The sequence below is a fragment of the Marmota marmota genome, unplaced genomic scaffold (assembly GCF_001458135.2).
Source record: "Marmota marmota marmota unplaced genomic scaffold, marMar, whole genome shotgun sequence".
Lineage (NCBI taxonomy): Eukaryota > Metazoa > Chordata > Mammalia > Rodentia > Sciuridae > Marmota > Marmota marmota.
Genome location: NW_025999842.1, coordinates 27,297,531 through 27,309,669, shown reverse-complemented (window position 1 = coordinate 27,309,669; position 12,139 = coordinate 27,297,531). Strand labels below are relative to the sequence as shown.

The window sequence follows — 12,139 nt, the reverse complement described above, 5'->3', positions numbered from 1 at the left end:
TATATATTATTTTATTTTTTTTTTGTACCAGGAATTGAACCTAGGGATGTTGGGCACTGAGCCACATCCCTAGCCACCTTTTTTCTTTTCTTTTCTTTTTTTGGTACCAGGGATTGAACACAGGGGCACTCGACCATTGAGCCATAACCCCAGCCCTTTTTTCTATCTTATTTAGAGACAGGGTCTTACTGAGTTGCTTAGAGCCTTGCTTTTTGCTGAGGCTGACTTTGAACTCCTCCTGCCTCAGCTCCCTGAGCTGCTGGGATTACAGGTATGCGCCACTATGCCTGGCTCTTGTCTTGCTAAGTTGCTCAGGGTCTCCCTCTGTTGAGGCTGGCTTTTAACTTGTGATCCTTCTGTATCACAAGCCTCTTGAGCTGCTGGCATCATAGGTGTGTCACCACACCTGGCAACTCTAGTTTTTACTTTTATTTTTAATGTTGAAATATTTTATTTGTATGTATCCATGACATCCCTGGAAAAAGAATCCTATGATTTTTTTCTTTGTGTGTGTTTCATATTTCTTCTTCAGAAGATATCGTCAGAAGGAATTATCAGCTATGATTGTCAGAACAGTTAAAGCAAACTGAAGGGATGGGAACAATTGTTCTGCCATTTTTCTAGATCTTTGAATTACACATCAAACCTGAGACTGGTCACTTTGTACTTGTTTTACCTGATTGTGAAGTTCACAACAACTTTCTCAGCTCTATGATCATCATTGATTTAAATTTACCATTGTAACCATGCTTCATCATCACAGAAACTGGATGATGACTTTGGATCAAGGCCTAATAAGAACTTGGGGTTTACATCTTTTTTTGGCCTGTAGAAGCTCTTGAGAGCATTAGCCAAGACATTCATGACCACTCTCATGATGGTGTGGAGAGTTAATGAACATTAACTCTTAGGAATGCTTATACTGAAGCACTCATAGGTAGTAAAAAATCACTTGTTTTTTTTTTTAAATTGACTTTAAATAAAGTTGCTGATTTGCTTGAATCATTTACTTGAAATAGTTGCTTGAATTTGCTTTGAGTGTCCAACATGGTGTCTTTCACAGTGGCACACCACAATTTGATGAATGAGTTAATGTCATTGTAACCAAGTATGTACTGTTTACAAAATCAGAAAATGATTCTGTGATATGAGCTGTGATTTACAGTTGCAAGCTTTTCATATATTGTTTAGAAAACAGGTTCATTGCTGCCATCATTAGAAAGGCAGAGAGGACAGATAATTGGGGGGGGGAAATGTTCTCTTTACGAGACAGAATATTGAGAGAAACAATAGCTAAAGCTCGAGGTTTGGTGGACAGTTGTCCAGGGAAACCAAAGCAGAATATTTTGAGAAACATCCCTCTGTAGAGAAGTCGTAGCATCACTCTTATCTATTTGCAAGCAGATACTTTTCACTGGCTCCTGTATTTTGCTGTGGCATTGGGTCAAATAAGTGAGTTACAGTTAAACAGGGACCAAAAATATCAAGGCACAAATCATTGAAACCTAAGGGTGTTTTTTATTATCTTGTAAAAATATTTTATTGCCTCTCAGTAAAAATGATTTGTAGGTCAGAAACTGTGTTGCCTTATCACCATCTGTGCTAGCTGGTGACCTAATGCTGGGTTCACAGCATAACTGAAGAAAACGACAAGGAAAACATACAAATACACAGAAGTACCTTTTCAAATCTGTGTCGGCTCTCTGACTTTAAGGGTCCATGGAAAGAGAGCTCCACTGGAATTCTTTATTCTTATATAGGGGACACAGAAGGAGAGGATCTATGGAACATTTGCCCAAAAAGGGCAAAGGGGTAGGATTACAAAGAACAGGTGAGTGTAACTCAACCCCTGCAGGTGATGACCACTCTTGGAGCCACGCCTTGTTTTCTGAGCTGGGGTAAATATGCCCAAGTTACTGGGACCTGGCACTACCGTGCCAGACTGAAGGCAATAATTGTTCAGAACCCTGGTGCATCAGAACTTAAAGGCTTCTGTATCCAGGTCAGCTCCTGACATTGCCTCTTAAGTTCTGGGGAAAGAAATAGATTTGAAAGTAAACAGAATCTTTGCCAGTTGGTCCACCAGAATGCCTTTCTTTCAGTGATCAATTTTTTTATGGGTTTGCGCTATCTTCCTTGACTACATTGTGAAGTTTTTGTTTTGTTTAAGGTTCTGGGGATTGAATCCCCAGGGCATTATTTTTTAGTTTTAGGCATGGTCTCACCGAGTTGCCCAGGCTAGCCTCGAACTTGTGATCTCCTTGTCTTAGCCTCCTGAGTAGCTGGGATTGTGGGTGTGTGCCATCACACCTGGCCATTGTAAAGTTATGCTTTTTATAATATCTACTCTGGAAACTGAGATAATACCATCTTGACTCTGTGTCTTGAGCTCTGTGTTTAATGACTCTAATGACCTACATTTATAGCAAGGTGTTAAAAAATCATTGTGTTGCATTCATCTTGCCTGGAGTCTGTTGGTTAGGAGGTATACTTCTTGTTCTGCTGATGGTTGGCTTAGAAGAAAATTCTGATCTCATCATAATTCAAATGATTTTTTCCACAACATTGGAATTTTACAGGTGGTGTTCTTTGAGAATATGCTCTAAATGTTTTGGAGGGACCTACCATCATGCATTATTTATATTTTTTAAAGACATTGTATTTATCATAAGTTATAACCATGTTTATTGAAGAGGTTTTGGAAAATATGAGACTATAAAGGGAAAATTAAAGTCACCTATAATTCTCCAGGAAAAATTAAAAGTCACCTATAATTCTCCTTGCTTTTTCGGAAAATGTACTGGCTCAACTTGAGAACTCATGAGTTAGCAAGGAATATGTATCAAGGCTTAGTAGTTAGCAGTTTTTATTAATATAGCAATCTTTGCTCCCTGCCTTTTCCCCTGATATCAGAGAGACTTTTATCTTGATTTTCTGAATTAGTATCTTCTGAGAAATGAGTTGGTTGGTTAATGTAGTTTGTCTCTTCAAGTATATATTTTTCAGATGTGGCTTTCTAATGTTGCAGCTTTATTTTTTTATGCTAGTTTAACAGATGAAGAGTCCCGAAAAAATTGGGAAGAATTTGGAAATCCAGATGGGCCTCAAGGTGCAGTATATGATCATTGTAAAATGTTGGTTATATAGTATATATTATGAAAATATATAGTATATATTATGAAAATGTATATATTGAAAGGAGCATTTTTATTTTCTTAGTTTATGAATAGGAAAATTATAATAGTTAAACATGCAAATTGGGTTTCCTTTTAATTTTCTTTTTGAAGACTAGTTTGAAAACTTTGAGAGAGAAGAGCAGTAACTGTCATTGTTCTTTCCAGTAGATAAAAATTAGGTGAAAAAAATATTTTTTGTAAACTAATAACAGACTTTCTCATTCGTAGTGTTTATATAGACTTGACATATAAAAGAATTTAGGTTTTTTAGGAAGAAAGTTGTGTATGTAAATACTTTTTTCTTGTTTTTGAAAAACTTGTACTTAAATAGGGTTGTTTTTCTTTTTTTTGAAAAATTTGAACTTTTAGATATAAAGTATCCCTTAACTTTTGTCTAATGATGCCCACATAATGTAATCTTTCTGTAGGTATTTTTAGGAAGGGGAAAGAATGTAGAATTTTGAGATATAAAAAATGAAACTAAAAAGTAGAGATTCTTCAGAAACTATGATATTCTTCCTATTTCAGCCACAAGCTTTGGAATTGCCCTGCCAGCTTGGATAGTTGACCAGAAAAATTCAATTTTGGTGAGTACATTTAGATAAGACATATCATGATGTGTTTGTGGTAATTTTTGTTATATACTATGTGTTTTGGTATAATCTAAAGAACTTTTACAAAGAAAATACTGGTATAACTTTTTAAATTTAACTTGAACATATTCCATATTTTACAAAATAGAGAAAACAATTGGTTCCTATTATTGGGCTGCTGGTTTGAGGTAGTATGTTCTAAAGTTTATTTTCTTTCAAAAGTATTTTCAGATAAGGTCCTAGTTTTGGTTTGGAGAACACTGGTTTTTATGATACACATTTAAGGACTACTCAAAATTGAAATCCTTTTTTTTCCATAAATTTTTATTCAGGTTAAACTAATTTTAATGTATGTTAAGTTAAACAATATGTATTCCATATGGTACTTCAGAAGGCAGTAGGACATCAGGTTGAATCAGTGAGAGTTGTTATAAGCCTAAAACTTTGGGAATTATTTTACCTATTGTTCAAGAATAGATGATTCCTTACTACAACTTTCTTGAAAATAATTGTCTAGGAGCTACTTCTGAATGCATTTGTTTTGCAAATGGCCATTTTATGACATATTGAAATTGTTTGTAGGGGTAGATAGTTGCTGCATGTAAGTGTTTGTCATGCTTAGGGTTACTTTGTGGGAATAGGAGGTAAGTAAGGAAGCTACACGATTTAGGATCAAGCAATAGGGGGAAAATTCAGTAGATGTTTATTAGCAAACAGAAAATTTTGAAGTGTATCTTGATGGGCAGTTTTTCAGGGACTTCTATTGTCATTTATTTCTAGGGCACTAACTGCTTGTAAGGTGTGAGTATATGGAATACTTGACTGGAAGGAAAACAATTTATAAAGACATTTTGCCATTTCTGTATTTTGTCAGTAAATAATAAATCAAAAGATAATTTATTATGGTGTATAAGAGCATAGGCTGTATAGATTACTAGATCCACCACTAGCTGTGCCTAGGACCAGCTATATAACCTTTGTGTACTGTATTACCCATCAACAAGAGAAAAACAATAGTGATTCCTTTCTCATAGAGTATGATAATAAGGATTAAATGAGATAATACATGAAGAGTACTTTTAACAATGCTTTCGTATTGTAAACCTCAAAAGAAATGTTCATGAATGTTGTTATAATTTATCTGGTAAAGGTCATAATTTTTTCATTTCTAGGTTTTACTTGTATATGGATTGGCATTTATGGTTATCCTTCCAGTTGTTGTGGTAAGTTCTAGCCCTTTTTATTAACATTTTTTTTTCTTTTTTTGGAAGGCATTTTTTGGAGTCTCCCTATAATATTTTAATTTGTATTAGAGTGTACTTCATTAATCCTTGAACTTAAGAATTTTTGCTTAGCTTACATTTAAAGATCTTCTAAAGGTGAAATTGCTTGAGTTACTTAAGAGCCTATCTTTGTAATCCATAAGTAAAACATACCTGAGGTAATACAGGTATATTTAGAGTTTAAAATGAAAGTTTATTTTCATTTGTCCCCAACTTTATTTCTGTCAAGGATAATTACTCTTTGTTTCCTCTTTCAAATTTTACGTGCACTTTTTTTTTTTAATCTTTTATATAATTTTACTGTATGTATTGTTCCTGTGACCTTTTTTGTTTTACATTTGGAGCACAGCATATAAAGCAGCCTCATTTAAAAAAAACATAATAACTGCATAGTACCATAATATGGAGATATACCATAAAGTTTTAAGATTTTTACCACTTACTACTTTTGTGACTTGTGTTCTTTCTGATCCTGGAGTTCATCTGGGTCCTAAAGTGAGGCTAGTAATTAACATGTCTTGCCTATAGAGGATTTTTGTGTGAGAGCCAATCATATGAATTACTAGAATGAGAGTATCATGTGAATTGTGAAGTCATTTATTGAAAAAATTTTAAACATGTGCTGTCCATTGGGAACTAACATACTGTTTATAGCTGTGAGTGGTCTTTTTCCTGTTTTGTTTTTAAATAATTTTTTCCTAAAACTAAGTTCTTTAATCATACACATATAGTAATTTACATTTGTATTTAGGCTTTTGGCAATAGAAGTATTTGTTCTAAAGATCAAGTGCTTTTATTAATTATGAGTATTTTATGTTGAATTGAAATATAAAGAAGATTTGTCATGAACATATTTTGCATCAAACTTAACATTTATTAATGTTGTCTGGCTTTATTGTTTTTTGTTTGTGTTATAGGGTTCTTGGTGGTATCGTTCAATACGATATAGTGGAGACCAGATTTTAATACGCACAACACAGATTTATACATACTTTGTTTATAAAACCCGAAATATGGATATGAAACGTAAGTCAAATTAAATAACTGAAATTAGTTATATTACTTTCTGATTAATTTATGTGGAGTTGATATATATTCTTTAACTCTGTATTGGAGAAATTGCATTTTATAGTTTCATAGCTAATCAGTTCATATAACTGAAGCCAGAGGAAAGTGCTGTTTACCCTTTATCACATTTTTTTGACTTGTATTTATATTATTTCCAGTATTTATATATTTTATCAGAGATTTTATGATAAAACTTTATGTTTGCATTTTATAACATTACTAGCCAACATTTTTTTGTTGTTTGTCTCAGGTACTATTAAGGACTGTCCATTTATTACCTCAGTTAATCTGTATTGTGCTCCCATCAGTAAATGCTGTTTTTAAGCATGTTTTTTAATGAGGACTGCAGCACAGAAAAGTTAGCATGTCCAAGGATACACAGTGACAGTACTAGGGTGAGCCAAAGGCAGTTTGGTCCCTGAGCCTTCAAGCACTTCATTAAACCATATTAAATGAGTAAAAATAGATGTTTTGGGTGTGTTGAAAGAAAACTGTCAGAATATTTCATTCTCAGGGTCTTATTTAAAAATTCCTTTTTGGGGAAGAAAAACGCATCATACTGAATACTTTCTTTGATCCATAAAACACACTTTCTAAAGTTCATATCACTGGAGAATGCAATTTTGTTCCAAAACTGAAATGGACTTCTTTGTATTTGGGATTTGCCAGTTTTACTAATTTTCTTATTTTTTAGTTGTCATTGAACACATACCTTTATTTATTTATTTCTATATGGTGCTGAGGATTGCACATGCTAGGCGAGCGCTCTGTCGCTGAGCCACACCACAGCACCATTAATTTTCTTGATAATGAGAAAAAGATTCCTCAAGATCATACGACAGTGTGCACACAATAATTTTTTTAGAATTGAGTAGATGTTTCTTTTTCTTGTGCATATATATTATTATTATGTTATATTGAAATATTGCTATAAAACCTTTCCTTATTGAAAATGTTTCATGTTTATAATGTTTTGATGTTTGTTTGTTTTTTTTCCTCAGTGATCTTGATTTCTGAGGCTGGTTCTTAACCTTATATTAATTTTGCCAGAAAAGCATTATTTAGCTGGTAGATTTGTTTGTTTTCAGGAAAGATAGTAATGGTAACCATTTACACATACACTATGTTTGTTGTATGTCAGACACATGTAAAAAAAACTCAGGTGCAGAGAGGTGAAGAATAGTGCTCTAGGTTCTTTAACTTCAGGGTTTAGGCTCGCTAACCTCTGTATAGTTCTGCTTTTTGTGTATTTTTTAAAAGTATTTTCTGCGGTAAGGTAAGATTGATGACTGTAGTGCCAGTCCTTAAAGAGCTTATAGGCCTGACACTTGCTGGGAATCTTATGTATTTCAATTGTTTATTCACAAAACCGTCTAGGGTTCCATCATTTTCTGGAAATTGCAGTGTATTTTTGTTTACTCAAAGGTATGACAAGTCACACAGTGAAGAAACCTTCAACTCTTTTTAACGCATTATTTTTAGTGTGTTTAACTATAGGGCCCCCTTTTTTCTTATATAACAGTTATCAACATCACACAGAATGCTAATGCTCTATAGAAAATTTTTTGGAGCAGCTGGTTAAGTCTAGAAAAGGGTGCTGTTATAAGTGATTTTAATGTATCCAGTTTCTTTGGTGCCTTAGTTTGTAATACATTTTTCTTCACTTTGGGATAGGCAGTATTGTCCACATTTTAAGAAATAAAATGTTTTTTTTTTTAAATGGGAGAAATTAATACTTGTCAGTAGTAGAGTTGAGATGATTTTCAGAATGGTTTGGGATTAGAAAAGTGCTTTTAGTAAGTAGCATTAAGAAAGTATCTCAAGAAGGAAAATTGATCAATAAATTTATTTATCTTCATTTTTTTCTCTTTGTTTCCATAGGTCTCATCATGGTTTTGGCTGGAGCTTCTGAATTTGATCCCCAGTATAATAAAGATGCTACAAGCAGACCAACAGATAATATTCTAATACCACAGGTTAGGCACCATAGTACAAATTCTTTGATGACTAGTTGAGTACTAAAGTGGATGCTTTTTTAAAGTATATATTTTTGAATAATTATTTTATTTACTTTAGCTGATCAGAGAGATTGGCAGCATTAATTTAAAGAAGAATGAGCCTCCACTTACCTGCCCATATAGCCTGAAGGCCAGAGTTCTTTTACTGTCTCATCTTGCTAGAATGAAAATTCCTGAGACCCTTGAAGAAGGTATTTGTGATTCTAATATCTACATGGTTTTAATAGAATAAAAGCAACAGATTTAATTAGATCTCATGGTGCATTGTTTTTGTCACTATTTTTTTGCTCCATCAAATAATTGCTCAAGGACTCCCATCCCCCCATTTTTGTTTTTTTTAATCTATAACGCTACACAATTGCTTCACATAGTTTGAAGGTCGAAGTTGGATATTTTGGCAAATATTAAAATTTAGTGTTTCAAGGTGAGAGAATATTCTGAAGGAGAAATGTTTAGTTAAATTCAGATCATACAAAAAGTTCCTAATGACTTTTTAACAAGAAATTTGTAAGCTTTCTAGAGGGACAGGAATGGGTTTCACAAAAAATACCTCCACTGAACACTAACCCCCACCCACACACATCATCCCTCCTACCAGTGTTCTGAGTACTATCTGTTTGATCTTTATTTAAAGCTACATAATGTGTGTGTCTGTCTCTGTCTCTTCCTATCCCCTTCCCCATTTCTCCATTCCTAATCTTAAATACTGTTTTTTTTTTAAATTTGTTTTAATTAATTACACACGACAGTACAATGACCTTGACATATCATACATTTGAATCACTTTTAAATGAAATCTTACTGTCCCCCATCTCCTTTAATAATGTATTCAAATGCTTCAAACAAGGCTACTTGATACTTAGAAATTGGATGCTTATTCTGTCATAAGAAAGGATGCTTATGATAGAATGAAGGAGTACTGTTCAAGCATTGTCACTGAAGTTGCTTTGAAATTTTAGTAATTATGCTGCTAATGTTCTGTATAGATACATAGTCATCTTCATTTTTACCAATCTGTAACAAACAGGGAAAACATTTTTTTTAGGTTGAATGTCCAATAGTAGTTAAGACCTAGTAGTTAAGACTTTTATATGCAGTATAAATGACTCTGTGTGCCTTGTTGCCCTCTTCCTCATTTCTCTGTATTTAATTGACATTTATTCTCATTCTTAGCTTTTAGAATTAATTAATACTTAAGGAACTTACAAGCACAAAAAGAAAATTCTTGAGGTTCTCAAATGGCAGCAAGATTAAGATTAAATTTATGATTAAGGCTGCTTTAAAACAGGAATTAACTTCTGAAGCTTAACATAATATTAAAATTTTCCTTTGACACATCTGAGTGGGGGTTTTCTGGCCATTAACAGTGATGCAGAGGAGAAACTGTAAAATGCTGAAATCCTGTGAAATGTTTGTGGGACAACTTTTTTAGAATTAGTCTTGGGCTATGATGATGAAGATGCTTTAACTATGAAATTAGAATTGTTTCAGGTTTTTTACTGTTTTGCAGATCAGCAATTTATGCTGAAAAAATGCCCTGCTTTGCTTCAAGAAATGGTTAATGTAATCTGCCAACTAATAATAATGGCCCGGAGCCGTGAAGGTGAGGAGGAAATGTAATTAAATTGTTTTATTTATTTATTTATTTTTTGCAAGCATGTGCAGATTTTACTTCACAGTTTTTAAGATTTATGAGGAACTAATTGTAATTCTGTCTGCCAGTTCAATCGGCTTTCTCAATTTTGCTCATGATTTTTCTCATTGTTTCATAGTTTTATTGTTTGCTCTGCAGATTTAATATTTCCTTTTCCTTCTGATTATTTTTGGAGTTAGTTTATTCTGTATTTTAACAGTGAGTTTGAAATATTTCTTTAACAAACGTAATGATGATTCACCTGGCATGTAATATTTTTTGTATTGAAGGAAAAGAATCAGGGAATTGTTGCTCAGTAATGGAATGGGAGAACCTTAACAAATAAGACAGTGCTTATGGGTTGTTGTGGGAGATGTTAGTATTTGCATGGTATCAGTACATTCATGATGCTGATAATAATTGATAATTTAATGTTACTTGAGTTAATGCAGCTTTTTTTTTAATGAAATCAATGCTTATTGCTGGATAATATACATTTTCTGTTTGCATGTTAATATCTTCTCCAGTAATTTTTAAAAGAAAATCAATATCACGATCTTAAAATTTGTGTTAAAGATATTAATGGTTTGAAAGATATGAGTATGATTTGGTTTTATGATGAATTGTGTACTCCGGAACATGTAAAAGTCCAGCCCTGTTGTTTCTTCTTTTTTTCTGTTCTTTCTAAGAAAGGGAGTTTCGTGCTCCAACTTTGGCATCCTTAGAAAACTGCATGAAGCTTTCCCAGATGGCTGTTCAAGGCCTTCAACAATTTAAATCTCCTCTTCTGCAGCTCCCTCACATTGAAGAGGACAATCTTAGAAGAGTTTCTAATCATAAAAAGGTAATTCTCTTCTGTTTTGTACTTCAAAGTTAATATTTTGCAGTTTGACATGTCACTTAAAGGTAATATGAATGAAAAGTTTTCAAGAAATGGTTCCTGTGAATTTTTTAGATTTAGGATATCTTAAGTGTTATGAAACTGTCTTTCAAGTGGTTCTGTTAACATATTCCTGATTAGGTAGTTTTTAATAATATTTTACTATTGTAAGTAATGTTACTGTGATTGGGGGGCTTGTTCAATGCATTTTAGCAGTTGACACTTTGCTTCATATGTTGCCAAAAATAAGTGTATGTTATACATTTTAGTAATTTCGTTTTTGGCTTAAAGGTTGAATATAATGGGTCTTTGTTTGAGTATGAATAAAAAAATTAAACATTTGAAAAAATACATTAAAGATAATTCTTATTTAGAAAATATAATCTATGGTAAAGATATAATGAACTATTTAGATACAGCAAAAATATGTATAAAGGAAAAACTTGAGAAAACAGAAGTAAAATTACAAGTCTAGTGCAAGATTTTAAACATTACTTTGCATATATAGTAGATAAAGGGAGAAAAGGTAGACATTGGATTTGGTGTTATATTAAGGTAAAGTTAATAAATGTATATTAGAAATTTGTATTAAGAAGACAGTGCTGTCTTTTAAAGTAATTGTGTTGCCCCTATCAATTTGATCATGTTATGTCATAATCATAAAAATCTTAAAATTCAAAACCAGAACTTTACGTGTCTTATAATCTAATTTTTGTGAAAGTACAAATTAAATAATTAACACCAAACAACTGAAATTAAAGAACACTCTTATAAGTAACCATTTTGCCATGGTGGATATTATTACAATAACAGTCATATTTAGAAAAGTAACAAAAATTAAGAATATTGCATAGTTAAAACCTCGAGAGTGTATCTGTACTTGTGAGGTATTTATTCTTAAAGTTTATTTTTAATAAGGTTGAAAATAAACAAATTGAAGACAATAGTTCTTACTTGGGGGTAGATTCTATATGAATGTCACTAACATCTTTTAATTTTTTTAAATTAAAAAACAAAGGCTGAACTGATCCTTAATTTAAGCGGCATTGGAGAAAAGAATCACGAAATACTATTAGTTAGTTGTATTTTCTGCTTTGAAATGCATACAATATTAACATTTTTCTTAAAGTTGCTGGATTTTATTTTAGTTAACATAATTTATTTTTACGAAAAGTTTCATGAATTAGGGATTTATAATTTTTATTTTTCTTATTCAGTATAAAATTAAAACTATACAGGATTTGGTGAGTTTAAAAGAATCAGATCGTCACAGTCTACTACACTTTCTTGAAGATGAAAAATATGAAGAGGTCATGGCTGTCCTTGGGAGTTTTCCCTTTGTGACAATGGATATAAAATCACAGGGTAAGTGATAGGTTTCCTCGTTGAACATTGCCTCCTATTAGATTTGTTCTCATTCATTTGATTCAGGACTTAACAACATAACTTGCAGTGAGACTCTGCAGAACTGTAGTTTTCCTGTCAGAT

General features: G+C 32.5%; 1 protein-coding gene across 2 annotated transcripts in view; it reads left to right on the top strand.

Annotated features, from left to right (window-relative positions):
* Positions 1 to 12,139, top strand: part of Sec63 (SEC63 homolog, protein translocation regulator) — a 41,416-nt gene that overhangs the window by 7,462 nt on the left and 21,815 nt on the right. The window contains exons 4-12 of one of the 2 annotated variants that reach the window (XM_015497264.2): positions 3,048 to 3,109; positions 3,705 to 3,763; positions 4,942 to 4,992; positions 5,970 to 6,078; positions 8,002 to 8,096; positions 8,197 to 8,329; positions 9,649 to 9,741; positions 10,461 to 10,615; positions 11,869 to 12,016. In XM_015497264.2, coding sequence (XP_015352750.1) covers positions 3,048 to 3,109; positions 3,705 to 3,763; positions 4,942 to 4,992; positions 5,970 to 6,078; positions 8,002 to 8,096; positions 8,197 to 8,329; positions 9,649 to 9,741; positions 10,461 to 10,615; positions 11,869 to 12,016 — 905 coding nt within the window. Of the gene's footprint in view, positions 1 to 3,047; positions 3,110 to 3,704; positions 3,764 to 4,941; positions 4,993 to 5,969; positions 6,079 to 8,001; positions 8,097 to 8,196; positions 8,330 to 9,648; positions 9,742 to 10,460; positions 10,616 to 11,868; positions 12,017 to 12,139 lie in introns of those variants that run through there. The other variant, XM_048784591.1, reaches the window with a different exon arrangement.